Here is a 21999-nt window from a genome sequence, read left to right on the forward strand (position 1 = left end):
GAAAGGCATTGAATTGAGCAAGTAATTTGAATTTAAATGGGGTTTAGTTTAATTTCACAGTACTTGACTTTCCAAATACAAAGATCAGATACTTTATGAGATAATATACTTAGGAACATTTCAGCATAACTGTTTCTTAAAATTTCTGACATTTCCTCCTTACAAAAATTCTTCCAAAATAAAGTTTTTTCACTTGACATAGTCGGGCTTTGCTGCTTTGGAGCAACAATTCTGATTCTTTTGCTTGGTGATGCCCTCACTCATATGGCAGTGATGAAACTGGGAATTTCCATGGTCAGTGAATTCAGGTTGAGGTTCCAAATGTTGTACTGCAGGTAAAGAAGCACTTTTCAAATGATCATTTGTAGTGTCAAAGGCACCATTAGGTCACCTTAGACTTGTGTAACACTGTGACTGGTTTTAGTGCTCTTTCTCCTCTCTAACATTCATCTACCAAATATTTCCTTCAAGCCCCAAACTAGGGTGCTGTTGCCTCCTCTTCCTCTGATTGCTTTTGCTCTCCCCATGTGGAGCAGGAGCAGCAGATTTCTTCCTGATATTTGGCTTCCAGGTCACACTGGAACTGCACTGAGAAGGAAAGGCTACAGGGTGCTAAATGTGCCCAAGAAGGTCATCACACAGTTAAAACAAAACTGTGGATTAAAAACAGGCATGGGTTCAACACCTTGCCTCCTTCTTGACTAATTGTCTTCATTTAATGAGTCTGTGTTTGATAATGTTGAATAGCGTCTGCTAGATCAGCAAAGATTCTCTGGTGGGCTGGTCCCCATGAGACTGGAGTGGAATAAACTATCTTACTATGAATGTTTCATGATAGCTGTCCAGAGGTGAAACCCCATTAAAAACAAATAAAATAGCTTTACTCAAATAGTATTAAATTTTGATAATTTTCAGAGTTAAAGACCTATGTAATTTTAGTCATTAAAAAAAAAAAAAAAAAAAAAAGGAGGAGGAAAGAGGACATAAGCAAGAACATGAAACTTTGCTGTTAGAAAAGCTTTTCAGTAACTTCCTTTTCCATTTCCCTTGCAATAGAAATTCTATTTCTCCTTTTTTTTTAACAAGGCATGCAGGACTGGAGCAGACTTACCTTTCTTTGGTAGCAAAAAATATGCTCCATTCTGTTTGGATGTCTCCCTGGAATACTAAGTACAAAAATAAAATTAAAAGGCAAAAAAAGCCCTAGGGTATTTTAAAAGCTAAAAGGCTTTGGATAGTTATTTTATGAACTACATTAGCTCTCCATAATTAGATGATAAGTCATCTAGGCATGGTAATTCTTTTCATTCTAAGTACAACCTCTACTGAAGCTGAATCATGATCTCTGAGTGGCTGTTAAGGACTTAATAGCTATTTCTCTAGTGTAAGGTCATAATAATCTTTTATACTAGCTCTCCAACACTCATTCAGAAGGAAACAAACAGTTTAAAAAAATGTAGTTGTTTCAAAGCAGAACTCATTCAATATTCTCAGTATTTAATAGATCATATTTAAGCCACATTGCTAGGGAGATGAGGAAATGAGTAAGTCGATTATCTGAGATATTTTTGGGGGTTGTTCCTTCATTTTTCTTGAGTTTTTCCTTTCCCACTTGACCTTTTTTTCTTCTGTTGCCTTGAGGAGATATTGTAGTAGCACTAGTTGCTTCTTTGCATTTCTTTAATTAAATTCTGAAAGGAGCCAGATGCTTCCATTTGCAATCATCTCCCTTTCTCTTACCAAAGCAGAGAGGAGATAATCATGTAGCAGGCTTTAGTTTACTCTGAACCCAGGCTGTGTTAATTAAAGTCTTGCCATTTAGTAAGAGTATAGCCTCTCATCATCTCTCTGCTGAATTGCTTGGTATTGGTTTTTCAGTCCAGTAGAGAATTCTTAGATTTTAGCTCTCTCTGTAGTTTAAATTATTAAAGACTTGCTCTGTGATCATTTCTTCTTGTCCAAGAACTGGGCATTATAAAGTAGTCATAGCGAAATGTAGATACCTAGGGCTTGAATAAACAGCAGCATTTCAAAGAATGATGGTTCATATCACTTTTAACCAGATTCAAAGGTCATTCAAAGGTACAAGCAGGTGGTCCCTGGGATTTTCACAAACATCTCAAGCCCCTTTTAAAAACCCCAGTGTGGTATTATCTGCGTTCTTAGGTGTGTAAACATTGACTATGTTTTCAAATTTTTCATCCCCTTTACTGCAGCATCAAACAAGGAAAATGTTGGGCAACTGTTTTAGCACACACCCCACAAACAGCCATTATGAATTACTCACATCATTTTACAGAAAACTTTAAATTAGTGCAATATAAAGATCCTATTTTATTACTCCCTTCCCCGAAGCACAAGAGTATGTGAGAAATTCAAATAATGAGGCTTTGTTAAAAAAAAAAAAAAAAAAAAGTTTAAAGCATATTCTTAGGCCTTTCTGAGTCTTTAATAACTCACTTGGATCAACTTTATAAGACTTTTTAATTACATTAAATTAATTACAGAAATTAAACTGAGGCCACATAAACTGTAGTCATCACCAAGCATAGCCCTGACTTCTCATTTCTAGTTTACATCCATGGACACACACATGGAGCTTTCTTTCTCACAGGCTGCTATTGTCAGAAAATAAAATACTGTCTCTAATAAGGAAAAAAAAAAAAAAAAGGCCCAGCCAGACTAAAATTAAAACACTAATTGTGAGAGTTTTTGTCAGTCTTTCTCCAATGTCTGTTCATCTGCCTACTCTGGAGTTCCAAAAAGCCAAATCAATGAAGTACTTTGAGTAATGTCATTCCTCTTCAGTTTATCCTGTCTACCTTGTGCTCATATAAATTCATTGCTATTTCTTTGAGAATATTGTTATTTCTGTAGTTAAGTTTTATAGACTGAGAATTACTTAAAATCATAATTCCTTTGTCCACATGAGATGTAACAGACACATGAATGCCCCATATAGAACCCTGTGATTTTGGCCTGTCCTTATTTGCACTTGGCCAAATGACCACACAAGATGCACCCTTAAGGGAAATTTGTGTTTTGTTTCAAACCAGCAATTTTTACATTACAAGCCCATACTTGTTAAAGTGCCCATAGCCTAAATATCCTTGCAAGCAATAAATTGGCCCCATGGTTCCAGTGTCCTGCAGCAATAAACAAATAAGTAAAGACACTGCTGTGAACTCATGTGTCTATACATTTTCAAAGCATTTTTTTTTTGCCTGCTTTGAGCTTATGTTGCAGTGGAGTAAGTGTTTTTAAAAGGCTTTTGGCAAGAAACAAACAAAAAAAGCTAAGACTCTCTTCTCAAAGAAGAAGGATTATAAATCAAGAAAGATCACAGTGATTGAAGTCAGCAAAATTAGGGTTTTATTTTGTGAACCTACTAACCCTAGTAGAGGTAGATATTGATCATGCAAGCAGGTTGTGCAGAAAATCAGGTTTTCAGCAAGGATGATAAATTAACCAAATCTAATAACGGAGTGAAATAAAAAAAGGAACATTTAAACTTCATAGCCAGAGGAGAGACTTCTTTCAGATTTTTTTACACTGTGAAATAATACCCAAGGGAAATAGCAAGAATTCTCTTGAGACATTAAAAAAAAATTAGACTGGCAAATGCATAGAAAAGGTACTGCAGAAAACTACCATCCAATGCCTCGGAGTACTCCAGGTGACCTTTTGTAATAGAACTTCTTCATTTCTGTTTTGTTTCTCTCTTTCTGAGACAAGTATGAATGAGCCAATGTATATTTTGCTGTGTCCTTTATATGAGATTGCATGATACATATCAATTATTGAATAGGTATTGCTAGTGGGGGCTGATCTTCAATGCCCTTTTGTTATGATACGTAGAAGGAAAAGGAACCGAATTAATTTGCTTCATTTCATTTTTATTCAGTATTTGCTAATATATTTTCATTTTCTGTGTTCCAATTTCTCCCAGTTCACTATTTATCCAGTGTTGGAAAAGCTATTTCTTGTGTTTCTTAATATGCCTGAAGGATCTACAGAAATTACAGAATTTAGCAGTTTTACTTCAAAAATCCATATAAGAGCTCCAATGACCACCATAAGCCGGATGGACAAATTGCCTGAGAGTTTAGAGAATTTACTTATATTAACATCTGGAATATAAAGTAGATAAAACCCATCAGAGAGTTTGAAATTTTCCATTCATCAGTAACTCCATTATACTGTACAAAACCACACTGACCTCTTCCCAGTTATGACAAAAGTTTCCATTACCAGAGGTTTAAAGAACCTCTGTTTTCCCCAAGCCTTTTAATATTTAGATGAACTCTGGAGTTTAGAATGATTCAGGATTAAACTGTGCACTCAGCTATCTGAATAAATCTCATATTGGAGTCAGTTACCTCTGTTAGATGCTTATAAAGAAGAAAAAAGAGGGTTTTTTTTTTTCTACATACATATTTTTTTCTTAACTGCATACTTTAGAGGAAGTAAGTTTAGTTGCCACTGATAGGAAACAGCAGGTAGCAAACAGGTGAGAATTCACCACATCCCTTGTATCTTGTCCCTCTCCCTTCTGAGGCCCCACAACAGTCAGTTTTGTGTTGAGAATAACCCCAAGTTGCTCCAACCCCCATCCCACTTGGACTTGGACACTTCCAGGGATGGGGCAGCCACAGCTTCCTTGGAAAACCTGTGTCAGGGGCTCACCATCCTCACATTAAAGATCTTCTTCCTAATCTGTAATCTAAATCTCACTTCTTCAAATTTTAAACCATTTCCCCTTGTCCTCTCACTACACACCCATGTAAAAAGCCCTACCCCAGCTTTCTCGTAGCCCCCTTCAGATATTGGGAGGTTGTTATAAGGTCATCTTGGAGCCTCCTCCTCTCAAGGCTGAATAAACCCCAATTTCCTCAGCCTGGCTTCACAGGGAGGTTCTCCATCCCTCTGAGCATTTTAGTGGCTCCCTGGACACATTCCAGGAGTTCAAAGTCCATCTTATGTTGGGGAATCCTGGACACAGTACTCCAGGTGGGGTCCCTCCTTGACTGCTGTCTGTGCTTCTTTTGATGCAGCCCAGGAACTGGTTGGCTTTCTAAGCTTGCAAGCACACACTGACAGCTCATGTTGAGCTTCTGGTCCTACCACCACACCCAAATCCTTCTCCTCAGGGCTGTCCTCAATCCTTTCTCCTCCAAACCCTTATTTGTTTATGGGGTTGCCTTGACCCAGGTGCAGAACCTTGCGCTTGGCCTTATCATATCATCAAACAACAGTCTGCTCTCTGGCAGGCTTCATTTTTGCCTTCACGGCCTCAGGCAGGTAGCTGGGATGGGAAAGGCTGCAGGAGCAGCTGATATCCCTGGAGAGGGGACACAATGCCCCAGCCATGATAGCAGTCCAAGGAGTCACTAGCAAATGCCAGGGACATGGAAAAAAAAAAAAAAACGGGATGAAAGGGATCCATTTCCCTGGGCAAGGAGACCAAGATAAGCATTCTGAATGACTTTGCCACATTTGATCCCCGTGGCAGCATGCTTGCCCTCAGCTGACTTTGATCCCCCTGCTGAAATACTGCCCTCACTATCCAGCTTGGCGCCTGGGCTGGGAAAGTCTTTGAACCTCAGATGACTGGAAGCCAAAAGAACACTCTCAAGAAGAATTGCCACAGCTTATGTTACTCTGTCCCCAGTATATCCTGTTGGCTACACTTAGAGAGCAGGTAACTCATCTAGAGGGAGTTTTAGTCCCACTCCCTCCAGCTGTTTCTGTATTGTGCAGTCTGGAGCCATGTTTCAGAAATGCCAGTGTGCTCTGACTGTCCTACCCCTGACCAAAGCTGCAGCATTCAGCCTTCCTCCTACTGCACCTGTTTTTCCAGAAAAGCCTTTTATTATAGATTTTTATCACGCGGTTCTGACTCTCCGTACTGACCAGCAAATGGCAGGGTTGTGTAAGAACACCTCTCTCTTACAGACAAATGCTTTGTCTGTACAAGCATTACAAACTGACCACACGTTGCCCCATGCAGAACAAAGAACTCTTTCGCAGAATCTGCTCTTTAACGTGCACCTCTGCCATTTTTTAGCACATGGCTTTTTTGCCTATCTCCAAATCAGGCTGGGATTTGCTGTTGCCATTTCCTTCTTCCTTGTTTGAGTTAGCTCCTTTCACAGAATCATTTGGGTTGGAAAGAACCTCTGAGATCAAGTCCAACCCTTGATCCACTCCCCCAGCTCCATGCTGTCCTCCTGCAGCAGAGCATCTTCCTTAAGAATGAGTTTTCTATGGACATGGCTGTCATGGATAATCAAGGAGAGAAACATTTTCTGTTCTGCTGGACAAACGACCATCCTGTGGCAGAACGAGTTTGGGATACAGAATCACAGAATCACAGAATCCTTTGGGTTGGAAAGGACCTCTGGGATCATCAAGTCCAACCCTTGATCCACTGTCCCTGTGTTCCCAGCCCCTGGCACTGAGTGCCACATCCAGTCTCTTCTTAAAAACCTCCAGGGATGGAGAATCCACCACCTCCCTGTGCAGCCCATTCCAATGCCTGATCACCCTCTCTGGAAAGAATTTCTTCCTAATATCCAACCTAAACCTCCCCTGGCAGAGCTTAAGACCACCCAGACCATTATAAAGAGAAGAGGCCCAGTTTCAGAAAGCTTCAGAAGAGCAATGGCAGTAGTTTTTTCTCCCAAATGTCCCATCTCCTCCTGCCAAGAGCCTGCCAGCCCTCCGCTCCTCCCCACAGACACACCAACAAGGAGTGGTGCGAAATTAACGTCTTATTATCACGTGCCATTTCCTGGGTTTAACAAAAGCCGGGAAAATTTAACCCAAAATTTAATTCCCATTTAACCGGGAAATCGGGCTTGTTGGGTGGTTTGGGGTTTTTTTATTTTTTTTTCTTTTAGCAACGCTGCCACCCCAGGCCCTGGGCAGCACTGCCTGGAGCTCGCACCCAGCAGCCGGAACCCCCTTTTCCCAAGCCGTGGGGCCTCCGCCAGGTCCCGCCTCCCTCCTCGCTGCCCACGGAACCGCCCTCCCGGACCTCCCCACACCCCGTGACGGTCCCGCCCAACCCAGCCCGGCGGAGAGCGTGCGTGGAGGAGCCATGGGCTCGGCGGCGGAGCTGCTGCCACCACCGCCACCTCCACCGCCACCACCGCACCGGGAATGCGAGCGAGGAGCGGGGACGGCGCCCGCCCGGTACCGGCAGCGCCTGGAGGAGCAGGTGGGTGTCGGTGGGTGAGGGGTCTGGCACTCTTTACGGTTCGGCGGGCCGGTGCCGACGGGGCGGGGGGACTGATTCCTCGTCCCCTCGGCGTCCCTCCCCGTCCCCGGGGGTACCGGCCCGCCGAACCGTAAAGGGGTTTTTGGTCCATCCATCCATCCATTGCGGCGGGGCTTATGCAACCCCGCCGAGATGCTGGAGTCTCTCCCCGGTGTACTCCCTCCTGGCCCTCCTGCTTCCCTCCGGGACGCTTGTTCCGCCTGGAAGGGAGTGGGAGTAGATACACAAGCATCCACGTGGTGAGAGGCTGGATGGAAACCATTGGGGTGCTGGTGCCATCCCCGGAATTCCCGGAAATAATTGGGGTGCTGTTGCTGTCCCCGGTGATACCCAGTCATTCAACTCTCGGTCTGTTCTTCCAAAGACACTTGGTTTTTCTACTTAAATGAGCTTGCAGCCTCTTTATTACTTACGAGAGGCAGTGTATTGTAATCGCAGGGGAAGAAAAAAATCAGCTCGTTCTTTTTAACTTTTCTGCTTTCGTCAGGGTTTGCAGTTTTATGGCATGGTGGGTGGAAATAGGCTTTTTGCTGAGGAAATGAAAGGGGCTGCTTACATTTCCCTCTTAACTGTAATGTGGCTTTGCATCCACTCTTTGTTTTGCAGACAGCGTTGTTCCTCTTTAGACAAAGGCCGTGTTCTTAATGCACCTTTATTGATGTTTCATTTAAAAGAAAAAAGCACACAGCCTTTTTTGTGTTCAATACTTAAAAGCAATGATCCACTCGGATCTGCCTTAAGCAGTTAAGTAAGATAAATCCACTGGCACTGATAATTGCACAGGGGCAAACAGAGCTGCTGGAGAGCATCCCAAAGTAATTTTCAGACAGATTTGTTTAGTTTGTTAATTGCGTCTGTTGAAAAATCTTATCAGATGGTCGAGATTGCACTCAACCATAACCAAGCCCTTTCTTCACAGCTAGAATAGCTTAATATTTAGAGATGGCTGGTAGTGGTTGCCTGCTGTTACAGCTAGAAGCAGTCTGAAAGATGCTGGTACTTGAGAATTAACTTAGTGACAGTTTACATAAGTCTGTGCATCCTTCATTGTCCCTTTCTCTAGAAAAATGAGGCAGAGCAGGACACTTACCTGAATATAGGGTAAGGCTGAATCCTCTGAGAGGTGCAGTAGTTCCCCTCTCTATACACACAGCCCCTTCTGCAGGATATCATGGCAAGAGAGTCAGAAATATTCCCTGGTTTTGGGCTGTTGTCTTCCTTTCCTGAAAAGAGAGGTGAGAAAGTGGCATCAGCTCATCTCAGATGTTACTGCACTCAAACGGGTTCAGCTCCTTGCTAAGGAAAGAGCTTCACGCAGGTTAACACTGCTTCTCTCTCAGTGACAAGTTTCTCTGTGATTTCAGGGGATGGTGTAGGATGAAGAGCTGCTTTCCAGTATTGCCTGAGCTTTTATTAAAATTAAGTTGCTAAGGGTACTGTTGAGGTGTCCACAGGCACACTTAGCAGAGAAACTCTCTCGCCACTCTTCTCAGGCACGGGTAGTGATCATGACCCTTTCTGACAAGCTGGGGTGTAATGTTTGGATGGCCAGGCAGAAATTCTAAATAGGCCATGAGGGAGAAAGAAAATCCTTCCTGTTTACAGGAGGTGTTTCACTGTCATAAGTGTGGAGTGTTTTTTCTGCATACTGAAATGCCAGCAATTGGATGAGTAGTATTTGGAAGTAAGGGATATCAGTTGCCTTTATTTAATACACATATAGGATGTTAATATTGGATGCAATAACAGTAATCATACTTTGATAAATAGTTTTGGGTTTTTTTTTTTTTTTATGTGTAGGGAATATTAAAGGTAGGTGAAGATGCACTGACTTATGTAAACCATCACCAAGTGAATTCTCAAGTGCCAGCATCTTTCAGAAGTGGCTGCTTCTGGCTGTAACGTCAGGCAACAACTACCAGCCTCCTCTAAATGTTAAACTGTTTTAGCTGTGAAAGGTCTCCCTTATATTTGAGAGCAGTCACGACCATCTTATAAGAATTTCCAACAGAAATAGCTAACAAACTAAACAGAAAGTCCCAGATTCTCTTGTTTAAGAGCTTTATTTGGAGGAACTCCTGTATCATCAAGCCCAGTCACATTGCATCACTTTTTTGTTTTCATGAATATGTCTGGATTTCTCTGGGGATAATTGGTTCCTCCTGCCCTTTCTGCTCTCATGAAGGTGCTCTTGCTGAATTTTGCCATTCCAGCAGGCAGGAATCCTGGAAGCAGGAATCCTGTCCTCACCTGGAATCCCTCATGGAGGCCTCGCATTGTTGCCATGTTTGCTGAAGGTGTTTGCAGTGTCAACACAACCTCTGCCCTCAGCCTGTGTTTTCCATGATCCCTTCTAAAGTGTGACTCTGTGTGCCACCTTAATGTTACCTGGGGTGCAAAGGAAATGGGTCAAAATCTGTTTTGACAATAGTATTAAATTTTACTTTCTCTCAGCTGGTGTAAAGTAAGATCAAATTCTTTGGCCTGTTTTAAGAGCCTTTTTTTAGGTGGGGCTGGTAAGCAGGGTGTGGTTTATCTCTCTTTCCCATTCCATCCAAAATAAATTTTGTTTGTCTAAGGTCACACCTAATAATGTAATGGTAAAATAATGCCTTCCTGACAAGCAGAACCTAAATAATTATGTATACACGCTAATATTTTTTTAAGAAGATCACTCGGTAAGAAATACATATTTTCCCTTAATGCCAACCCCTCTGGCTTATTATTACATTAGTAAGGAGATGTTTAATGAAATTACTGACAGGTACATTTTTTTAAAGAATAGAAGGGTATGTTAGAAAATGTTATATATAGCCTTTGGAATTCATTACTGCAATATACTGTAGAATTACCCGCTTCAGTGCTAAGATTTCAAAGCTGAACTGGATGATAAAGTTGTTAATAGCCTTTGTAGATTTGCATGCAAAGGAGAGAATAATTTCTGTAGTCTTTGAAGTGTTGCAGAACCTGGGTATTTTCTCCCACCTCTTCTGTGTTCTACCTCTTTCTGGTGTTCACAAATGGGCTGTGAAAGTACTGCAAGACTCAGCTTTGGGGTGGGAGTTTTGAAGTAGGTTACTGCTTCACTCTTCAGGTTGACCTTTCTGTGTACCTGTTGATATTTATTGGTCAAATGCACAAGTTGTCCTGTATTTTCAACTTCACTAGGGCCAAGGACCTCAAATCTCTTTCCCTGACCCACTTTCTGAAATAGGTTAGCTTTTCCTATATTACTTCAGTCTAAATCTTATCAACACCTATAAATGAAACCAGGAAATAAGAATAGAAAAGTGAGGCAAAAGCCCTGCATTACATAGGGCAGGAGGTGATGTTAGCGGGAGACACAGCATCTCTGGACCATTTTTAGGGGCTTGGAAGCCAAGCTGTGTTAGAGCAGAGTGCTGAGAGCTGTAGCACTAAACTTCTGTGCTGAAAGTTGTTTGTCTGGGCTGGAATGGGTTTTAGTCTCTCTTAATACAAGTTGAAGGCCATTAATTGCAAAATTCCCAATTGCTTCAGTAAGGTCAGGATCTCCACCTCACACTCTTTTAGGTTATGTAGAATCCAAAGTGCTGTCTGACAGCTAAGCTAAAAGGAATGCTTCTCCTAGAAAAAGTCTAAGTGGAGAGTTAATATGCAATACATGTATTTGCAAGTATATAAATTATCTTAGGCAAGCACCTCTTAATTAAGCTGGGTTTTTAACATTTTAGGATGTTTTATTATTATTTGAAATGTGTTTTATCTCTGTGAGTGGGATTATTTTATCTTCTAATACAAGGGTTCAGCTCTAGAGGAGCTATTACAAAAGTTTTTTGGTGTCCTTTGGTGTTTTTCATTGAGAATTATGTATGGTATTTTAGCAAAGTTCAAGTCATTAACTTCTTCACTGAGTTTCCAGTATCACTCCTGTGTGGAAAGAATGAGCAAGAACAAAGAGCATAGTATCAGCAGCTTTGTGATGTCCCTCATGTAAACACCTCTTTATTCTTGGAGTGTAAAATAAATGCATTCCATGTTGCCAGGAAGGTTACTGCTTCAGTGATAAATCAGCAGAGGCCACAAATGCTTTAAAGTAAACTTTTATGTGTGGAAACTGGGGCGTTTAAGGCTATAAACCTATTTCTAATTTATTCCACACTGAGATAATCTGAAAATTCTAGGTTTCTTCTGCTTGCTGTTGCTGGGAGTTTTTTTTCCAAACCAAAAAAAATAGTAATACCTAACAGGGAGGGCTTGATCCCAAATTTCCTGTGGTTCTACAAATAATTTACCTCTGCTGCAGAGGTTCATAGATACATAATAATACATGATACTAGCTTTCTAAAAAGCATTAGTGGGTTTTCTGGGGCTTGACAGCATTTGAACTAAAAAAAAATCCCTTCAGACATAGCTGTAGCACCTAGAAAAGGTAGGAAAGCATGCTCTGCTTGAATAATGTGAAGATCCCAAATTTCTTAAATAAGAAAGTATTCTGGAAATAGAAGTGAGTAGAATTATTTCTTTTCCTCTCCTTAAAAGGCAGAATTAAAAGCTGTTGCTTTTCAGCAAGGCAGTACAAGGATTACAAGCCTTTTGCTGGGTCAAGCTGACCTGTTTTGGTGGGAAAACCTGGATAAACAAAATCCTGCAGAAAATTGTTGCAGTTGTAAGAAACAGGTGGATTAGAAATTGCTTTTGATCCCAGTCCCTGGATTTTAAGATGAGGACAGTCAGGTTTAAGACCCTCCTCTGCTGGGTTCTTCTCTGTGATGCTTTCTCATCATGCTCTGGCAGTGAGGAAATTTGCTCCTGCAATTACGGGACTCAAACACAGTTGATGGATGGAAGTTGCTGTTGCTCTTGACTTTTCTGCTCTGCCCACACCCAGGTTCAGTATCTGGAAAAGTCTTTTCATCTCCTTTACACTAAACTGCTCCTGGTATTGCAAAGTTTGTTCCAGCAGCTGTTGATCCTGAAGTTGTCATAAAAGCTGACTAAAGGGAATATGGTGCAGTTGCTTTTCTTATGTTGTTCCTTGTTTCTATAGAAACATCTTGTTTCTATTTTATAAATGGTGTCTAGATTCTTGCATGAAATGAAAGTTAACCCAATCTTGTTTTGCAATTTTTTTCTTTAAACTCCCTCTGTCACTCTTATTGGTAGGTATTGAAAGGTACTTTTGGTGTTAAAAATTTTTCTAGTTTTCTTCCATTTGCTTTTTTTCCCAGAGCATCAACTTAAACTTAGTTTTTCTCTGTCTTGTTTTTCATCTGGAAGTGAGGTATGACTTTTTGTATTTAAATCATTAAATTAATCTTTTTTTTTCCTCTAGACAGTCGAAATCAATTTTATTGCCTTAATCTCTTGGCTGAATATCAAAATCTGCTTACATTTACAAGGTCAGATACTAATCATTATTTTCATGCTAGCAAAGGATGCAGGGGGATATAATTCTTTTCCTATAGTAGAAGAGGAAGAAAGTCAGACACAGTTCCAGAAAAATTATTTGCTCTACTTGGGCAAATTTCACTTTCTTTTAATTAAAAGAAATATTTTCAAATATGAAAAAGCAGGGTGAAATCCTGGTCATGTGGCAGGTGTTAGTGATACTGAAACTGTCTGGTTTGCATATGGGCCTGTGGCTCATGCCTCACAGGGTTTTGGGCTGGTGCCCTGTGATGGAGCTAAGTCTGTGCTTCAGAGGAAGAGGAAGCCTGGACCTGGGAACTTGTTTGCTGCAAATTTCCGAAGCTTTTCCATAGGAATAGACCAGGCAGGACCAGCAGGACTGGGTAATTCATTCCTCTGGGACTATCGAGCATCTTTAGCTGTGTGTTGGCTGGTACCTTACCCATCTGCACCCACAGGAGTTTGTCTCTTCTTTTGTTGGGGTTTTTTCCATCCTGGTCACTGTCATCTGCTCACTTTCTTCTCATATCTTTCTATAAGACTGAGCTTGAAGTATTTTTAATTTTAGTTTGTACCCTCTAAAAAGAGATGACTTTGTTAGGCTCTCTTCTGAACTTTAATGTTACAGCGTTGAAAAATATGGCAGTATTTTTAAGTAAGTCACATCTCAATGGCTTTTTTGAGATTAAGTGTCTGTGGGCTTCAGCAGTCAGACACACCACCTGTTCCCTGGAGTAAAAATAAACATGACTGGAGCAAAATAGAGAGTGATCAGTTAAATACTGCAGAGGAAACTTTTTCCTTGAAAAAAAGGAAAATGTGCAGGCGGGTATGTGAGTGTGACATCCCTGCATTTCTTCATTACACTTTTTTTTACATCTCATTTATGTCTTTAACAAGACATGTTTGCTAATAAACCTTCTTTTCTATTTACTGTGGAAGTAATTCTATTAAAAATGCAATTTTTTTCTTTCTTTCCTAACTGTGTGATCAATTGGGATCTAAGGCATGTTATAAACAAATCTGAGACCCTGCTGCTTTTCTGTCTTGGAGTTGAACTTCATGGATACCTGGTTCCTACTCCTCTCCCTCTTTGCCTTCTTTGCCCAGCAGCAAATACTGTAAAATCACAAACTTTTGCACTGAGAGCAGTTATTTCCCAATCCATTGGACTTTTCTCCTCCACTGCTAGAGTTCCCATTTGTGCAATGTTTGTTTGTGCAATTGGTGCAAGAAAACAGAACTTGCTAGGCTTGTACTTGTCCTAGAGCTGTTGTCAAGTGGAGTGCAGGGTGGGGATTTTTCAAGTGGTCTGAGCAAGAGAAAACTGCTGGGGTTTCTTCAAATCATTAATCATGAGAAATAGGAAGAGGGATGTTATGTGGTTGGTTTTGTAGAATCTTGTAACTTCAGCGTAGTTGAGTGGATTTTATTTTCTTTTTATCTTTAGGTGGAGCAGATTCCTTATATTCATCAGTTCCCACTCTCACAAAAAAAAATGCTTTTGAACTTCATCCAATTATTTCCCTCAAGCCAGTTCCATAGAATTTTTTTTTTCTGCCCATGCAAAAAAATCCCACACCAACCAAGCCACCTCAGCATCCTTAGGCTAAGTGTGGGAAACTCTGGACAAGGCTGCTGCCTCAGCAGATGGAAAGCTTGGAAGGCAGCTCCACAACCGTGCCTGTTCTTTTCCTGGACAGTGCAGTGGTGAGGTTACAGGACTGAGAAATTAATGTGGCATCACTTGAGAGCCATTCAGTTTGTGATTCTCCTGGACAATCTTTCCAGTCCACAGCTTCCTTTCCTGGTAGTCCCATCCCACAGCACCTCACCCACCACAGCAGCCTTGTGGCAAGGGGGTGTGTGATGAGGCAGAGCCCTTTTTCTTTCAGGAGGCTGGCAGGAGAGCTGTTCCTTTCAGACCACTTTCTTCTGTCAGGGATGAGCCTTGGGAAGCCCAAGTTTTTGAGGCAAGGGTGGCAGCCCTGAGCAGACAGAGATGCACCTGCACACAAGTGTTGCAGTGGCTTTTCATGCATGATCTGTACATTTCCAGAAAATACCCAGTACACCCATCAAGTGTGGGGTGTACTGAGCATGGTGCTTGCTTACTGAGCTCTGAGCATGGTGCTTGCTAAGAAAAGTGCTTTTCAGAAAAGCTGCAGGAGCTTCCAGGCAGAGCTTTGTGGTGACCCTGCGTGAGGACAGCTACTCTTTGTGTAAGGACACTGTTGATACCATCTCTTAGTGAGTTAGCATTGCTGATAGCCAAAAAACAGAAATCCTAAACCTAGGCTTCCATGCTGTTTTTGATAACCCGCAAGAAAATAACTTCCTAGGCATATTGGGCAGGTTTACATCCCCTTCAGATCCATTTGTGTTCTGTATCCACCAAAGGGCTTGGCAAAATTATTTGGAGTGATGTGTATCTGGCCAGGAGCAGGAACTCTGTGCTTCCAGCAATTTGAGGAAAAAGACTTCGAACTGTCTGTGAGGTGCAGACAGGGATCAGCATTAAATGACTGTGAAAAGCTCAGTACTAACAGTACCTTCTCTCCTAGTGAATCACTGGGAAGATGGTTTCTTTGGGGAGGCAGATTCTGGTGGGATCTCGTGTTCAAAACACCCTTGATAGGAGGAGGGTGTGCAAGAGAAAGTTCCTGCTGTCAGACTGGTGGGTGGTGGTTGTGAATTGCCATGTGCCTGCCTGAATTTAGAGAGTTTGAATGTGGTGGAAGAGTGAGTGGTCAGAACACGTGTAATTTTGTGTGCTGTGTTGGTGACAAACAGAACTGGTAAAGCCACAGCCTGATGATCATTGAGTCAGGCTGAGCTGACTTTACCTTCTCTGTTGCTTTAAACCCAGTCCAGGAAACATTCAGTTATGTGGGAATTTAATTTATTTTTTTTTTCCACAAGCACTTCAGGGCTGTAGGAGCATTAGCTGTGCTGGAAGTGGACAAAACTTGTGCTTAATATCTGTTATGCTACCTTTTCAGAGACTTAAAAAAAATGCTTTTGTGGCATTTTGAATATGAGAGGGTTCTCCCTAAAGCATCCAAACCAGTAAACCCATTTGCCATAACTTCTGGGTAAATCTGGTAACAAAGTTTCTGCTGTGAAGCTTTTTTTTTAGAAGTTGGATCTTCCAGTTCTCTATCAGGACAGGACAGGAGAGTTGAAGTTGTTCAGCCTGGAGAAAGGAAGACTCAAGGGAGATCTTATTGCAGCCTTTCAATACTTCAATCAAGAGGGCTATAAGAAAGATGAAGACAGACTTTTTAATTGGGTCCATGGCAACAGGACAAGGTGTAATGTTTTTCAACTAAAAGATGGCAGATTCAGGCTTGATATAAGGAAGAAATTTGTTTATGATGGGGCTGAACAAACACAGGGGGAGGTTTCCCTGAGAGGTGGTAGATGCCCCATCTCTGAAAACATTCAGGGTCAGGCTGGACAGGGCTCCAAGCAGTTTGATTTAGTTGAGGATGTCCCTGCTTATTGCAGGGGATTGGACTATGATGTCCCTTCCAACCCAAACTATTCTTTGATTCTATGATGTATTTTTTTAAATTAAAAGTCAAAATATTACACTGTATGAAAGATTGAAGTCATACAAAATTATAAGGAAATAGAGGCAATAAAGTCTTGCACAGCTTGTATAAATTAATCTGCTAGTGTAATTTGCTTTAATGGTGTTGATGATGCCAGTATGTCTAAAATAAAATCACTTAGATTGAAAATTTAATTTAAATTAAAGAGTAATTCATTACAGCAATTTGATAAGAAACATCAGGTTAGGAGAGAAAAAGAAATGCTCTTCTGGTCCCTCTGAATTTCTGCATCACTCCTGTCTTTCAGAGAGTGGGGAAAGGCAACCAAATTACTGCATATGAAGTAAGCATCTCTTATATCCCCTCCTGCATGCTGGCACATGAAGTTTGGTTTAAAGTTTTGGTAAAGAATTACTTGGTTTTTTGGATGGGGGTTAGGACAGGAGGATAGGAGGTGAGGATAGGAGAAATACTGGCATTTGTGCAGGACTGTAGCTGGTTTTACTGTTGCCCTGAAAATTAGTGTTCTAGTTAAAGCTTATTTAATATTTTTTAAACAATTTAGAGTATTGTAACATTACTTGTATTTGCCCTACTGGTTCTGTTTTAGATACACCTTTGGAGAAATGTATTTATCTAGCATTTGAAATACTGTGCAATAGTAAACTACATATGCTGTGTTTTGCAGCTGATCATCTGTTTTCAGCTTCACTTGTTTTTTGCTGAGTTGCCTGAAGCAAGATATACTCAGCCTGAATTATCTGAAGCAGACTTTGAAGTCCTGAGAATTTCCATGATCATTCTGAAGGGTTTTGTAAACTCTTGGAAAGAGTAGGAAAAATAACTTGATGCTTGTTTTGTAATTAGACACGCACTTGTCAGTCTACATGCCTAGAAGTTTGCTTTGGGTAAGGGCTTTAGGGATTGATGAATCTACCCATGTTTGAGAAGCAGGAGATAAAATCTTGATCTTAAAAAAAAAAAAACTGGCATACAACAATAAACCATAAAAAAGAGCAGGACAGCCTGACTGAAGTGGATTAAGAAAACTTAGGTTCATCATCTTGAAAGCATGTTACGGCAATAAGGTTTTGTGCAAAGGATCTCTGGACAATGAGGAAGGAGAGGTGAGATTTGAAGCTCTAATCTGGTTACAGTTTGCATGCTGAAACAGTTGCATGTTTTATTCAGTGATATTTAAGCATGGCATCTTCACCTAAAGATGTGATTCTGCCTTATACATTCATCCCATCATTTTTCTCTTTGGGAAGAGTGCAGAATTTGTTTCCTTTGCCCTTTGCTGCTTTTTTAAAACCACTTTGTACCTATGAGGTCCTTTGGTCTGTCTTCCTTTGCCTGACTTTTGCAGCTTCCTACACCAACACTGTGATCGATCTTTGCCTTCTTCCTTCTCACACCCAGTTCCCCCTCTTTCACTGGTGGTAGTAGTCCTGCAGAACCCTCTGCTTTGCTGAGAAATACTTCATAGTTTTTTGCTTAACAGTTTCTTATTATTCTCCTGGTTCTGAAGATATTCTGGAAATAATGTACAGCGAATATAATCCAGTCAAATCCCCTCCCCAAAATTACAGGCATCTAGTTCCATTTTGGTTCCACCCACATTGCTCAGAAAGATTTATGACCTACAGGAGAGCTTTACCCTTCTAGAGTGGCATCTGGAGGGGAGATAGTTTGTAGTATCACTTCAGATGAGGGTGGATGAGTTATCCTTACATTGTACTGAAGTAACAAGCTCCAGAACGTTTTCAGTTTCTCTAAGGCATAGTTTTATTTTTATGCAAATAGAAACAGTTGAGACTTGTTCAGAGTCACAGTAACCAGAACCGATTGTGCAACATATTTCCCAATTTTGTCTTTTGTCTGCAGGTCCAGCCAGATCAAAGAAACCACACTGCAGAACCTGTAATAGATGACTATAAAAAGATGGGGACTCTCTTCGGTGAACTAAACAAAAGCCTTATCAGGATGGGATTTACAAGGATGTACTTTGGAGAACGTATAGTAGAACCTGTAATAATTATATTCTTCTGGGTTATGCTCTGGTTTCTTGGCCTACAGGCTCTTGGACTGGTTGCTGTTCTGTGCCTTGTCATTATTTATGTACAACAGTAAAATTTTATAGATGCTGTTTGAATAATGTATCTCAACACAGTCACTATGTCAGTGGATTTGTGTTTAAGTAAATGGGCGGCATATCAATAGCTGCAATGCTTTAAATTGCATTCTACTGAACTTTCCAATATTTGGAATGAGGGGGGGGACTAAAATAATGCATTTTAGGCATATTCAGCTGTGCCCTGCTACATCTTTGAAGGGCAAGAAAGTTGTTTGTAATATAATGGTGTCCAGTGTACTGTTTTCAGCACTCCTGGGGCCTTAGTTGAAGGACTGGCTTTTTATCCCAGCCCCCTGCTCCCCCAATCCTCTTGCTTTGCATAGTGAAAGTTTCCTGTAAAATTTTAAAAGGACACTTGATGTGAGTGTCTGGTTTCAGTGTTGGGAGGGGTGTGGGCCTCGTGTATTGTTTGTTCCCTGAATCTGCATAATTTGCAATTTTTTTTGCTGAAAAGCTAAGTCTTCATGAAGAAGGTTTGTTAGCAAACCTGCAATGACAAATGCTCAGAAGGTGAATACAACTTCCTGACACAAAAGCATCTTTGCTAAGTGTAGTTCAGAGCAAGCTTTCCCCAGGAAACAAGCTATGCCAGCAAAACTCCTTTATACTAAACTTAGTGACTTCATAGAGGGCTTCAGCTTTTGTTTAGGAAGAATCACAATCCTATATTGGCCAAATGGTCCAACATTGCTGTGACTTGGCTTTGGAATTCTACTTGGATCCTGCTACTATTTTTTTCTTTTTCTTTCTTTTTTTTTTTTTTAATACGTATTTGTTCCCCCAGCCATTCTTCTGAAGAGAAATGTTTGGATAATTCATGGACTTTGTAGGTAGTTACAGCTGGAGAGTTACCATTCTAGAGAGCAATGGTAGAATATTTTCTGCTTCCTTTGGGCCCCGTGTGAAGTGTCTGAAAAACAAGACAAGTAACCAGAGCAGATCTCTTGATGCTTCCCTAATTTGCTGCAGTGTGGACCCAAGATGAGATGGGAATTTTACACACCTAAGCAGATCAGAGCTATTTCCTCAGGCAAGGGAAGAATGTAGATGAAATCAGGTGGCCATTTTATTTAGTAGTCCTAACTGGTTTATTTCCATGCTAGGCAAGAAAAATGCATATCTATATATGCATGTCATGGGCACCAGAAATCAAAGAGCAGGATGTATACATTCAAGAACAGGTGTAGAATTCACTCTGGTTCCCCAGGAGCCATGCTGGGGATGTATAGAGTATTTCCAAGCTGAATGTGCTGTATTTAAAGAAAAAAACTAAAATGGGACAGAATCTTTACTAAATAGATTACGGATTTAATATTTGCTGCACACTACTTCTGAAATTTGCAGAAAGCTATTTAGACTTTTCCAGTGGTTTTTTTCCTAAATATTTTTATACTAGCAGAGATTAACAACAGATTAGTTGAAAATGCCCCAGAGACCTCTGAAGTTAAGGGCAGCTTCTCTTTGGTCCCGCCCAGTTCTATAACTGGGTTCTCAAGGCCAATTTCATACCTACATGGATCAGGCTGGGTAAGGGGCTGTTTCCAGAACCCCTGGCCCTGGTCTTTACAGACTTTTCTATTAGTGAAATAATTGTGGTTTAGGGCAGAACATGAAAGCCCAGATCCTTTAAAGCCTTTATGTGCCTAAATGCCATCTGTAGGCACATCTGTGTGCTTTTCTATTGAATGCACTGTTACTCTCTGAGGAGCCAGCTCTCCTCTCCAGACCTTCAGATGACTTTGATCGTAGATCCAGGAGCAGGAATGCAGAGGAGTGGAACAGAAGCCCAGCATTGTATTTAGATGACAACCTGTGTTGATTGGCACCAAGTTAAATAGTCACACTGATCACAGGGAAATGTTTTACAACCAAAGGTGTTCCTGGTTACAGGGGGTTGTGATTCACAGCTGGAAATCCCAAAGCAAACAGCACAAACTGACTCAACTCAGAGGCAGGAGCTCTGTACTCATAAGTGCCTAAGGGTAAACTTTGGTTTTGTTTCAAGTCCCTTAGAAAGCAGAACATGTGTTTACACCTTTGCATATTTGTATATATAATCGTGGGTTTATGTGTATTCTTCTCCTGAACTAAAAAGCATCTGGTCATAAAAAAAATAAAACCCACCCTCCTTTGTTCCCACAATCAAGTCACTGTCCAGAGAATCTCATCCAGCTCCTTTTATCCTGTTGAAAAAAGTGTCTCTGATATCCTTGTTGCAGTCGTACACTTGTGTAAAAGAAACTGTGCTGTGGTGTTTCCTGAAATGGTGATTTGTCCTGTGTGTAAGAAATGGGGAACAATGAACCAAGGGTGTGACAGGCAAGTTCAGTAAGGAAATCGCTTGTATGCATGTAGCCTTTTATTATGTCTGTAACTTGGACAGTTTCACTCCTGAAATTTCAGTTGTTCTTTAATGTTCATATTTGCACCTAGATTTTGGACTAAGATTGTGTACAGTGAATGTTTTGCATGGTTTCTCTTAAGGGTAACTTACTGCATCTTGCCCTTCATAGATGTTTCTTGTTTTTAAAAATATGAGAAAATACCCTTTGTAATGGAGTTTGGTTGACTGAAAATAAAAAAATAATGTATTGCATGGAAGATACCCTCACCTGTTTGGTTTCATACATTCCATTGTATAGAAGAATTTGCACCAAATTATTCTGGGCAATTGCTATACTGTCTGCCTGCCATTCACAGGTAAGGAGAGAGGAGTTGAGGAAAAAAGGGGAATGGAATGGAAGAGTAGAAAGTGAAATGCATGACAATTATGCATATATTTGTCAAAAGAAATCTGGTCGTAAACGTGTGCCAAAAGTGTGAAATGGGTGAACAGTCCTTGAACTGTGTTCTTCTTTCCATCAAGAAAGTTCCAAGGCAGAGGAAGCACCAAGCATTCAAGCATGTCCCTAGCTAAAAAGCAGAAGGTTAATTTAAAAATACAATTTCACCTTTTTTCTATATAGTAAAAATGGATAATGTTATTTGTATTGATATATGTGATTATTATTCTTGATAGAACTGAAAGCACATTCATGCACCTGTGTCTAGGACTGTATGAAGGAATTATGTCCCTTAAATCTGTTAAACAACAAATGAAGTCATTCCTGTTGTTCTCTGTAACATATTGGAAGCTTTTTACAGAACCTCTGTTTTTTTAAAGGATGGACTCTTCAGCACTGTTTCACACCTGCCAAATGCACAGATGTTTGAACTATTGTGTACAAAGAAAAAACTCCACACGTAGGAGACTCCTGGAGAGCCCTGTTTGCACTGAAAAATCGTCACATCAGAACTGTCCATATTTCTTAAAAACTCTTCTATTAAATGAATCCTATGGAAAGCACTTTGTTAGTCTTTCTAATAAAAAGTATTGTCATCAATGAGAACTGTGACTGTCTTTGTTCAAGGTTACTTAACTCCTTTCAAAACTTCATTATAGGCCCAGGTGAAATGGGGCAGCAATCCACAATATCCAAAAACCAACAATATCCATTGAAATCAGCGCATTTGCAGCTAGTGGAGAAGTAACAGTAGTACAAGAGCACAATCAGCTGCATTGGGTGTCTGGGGTTGAGTGTAAACAAGATTATGCTGAATTAAAAAAAATAGTAGAGATAGATGCTAACAAA

The 21999-nt window shown here is 40.7% G+C and overlaps 1 protein-coding gene across 1 annotated transcript; it reads left to right on the plus strand.

Annotated features, from left to right (window-relative positions):
- Nucleotides 1–5769: 5769 nt before the first annotated feature.
- FAM241A (family with sequence similarity 241 member A) lies at nt 5770–21750 on the plus strand. Its single transcript, XM_071744252.1, has 3 exons — nt 5770–5932; nt 6903–7222; nt 18118–21750. The coding sequence occupies exons 1-3, from the start codon at nt 5770–5772 to the stop codon at nt 18361–18363; spliced, it is 729 nt and encodes a 242-aa protein (XP_071600353.1). The 3' UTR covers nt 18364–21750.
- The last annotated feature ends 249 nt before the right edge of the window (nt 21751–21999 follow it).

This window comes from Heliangelus exortis, chromosome 4, assembly GCF_036169615.1.
Source record: "Heliangelus exortis chromosome 4, bHelExo1.hap1, whole genome shotgun sequence".
Lineage (NCBI taxonomy): Eukaryota > Metazoa > Chordata > Aves > Apodiformes > Trochilidae > Heliangelus > Heliangelus exortis.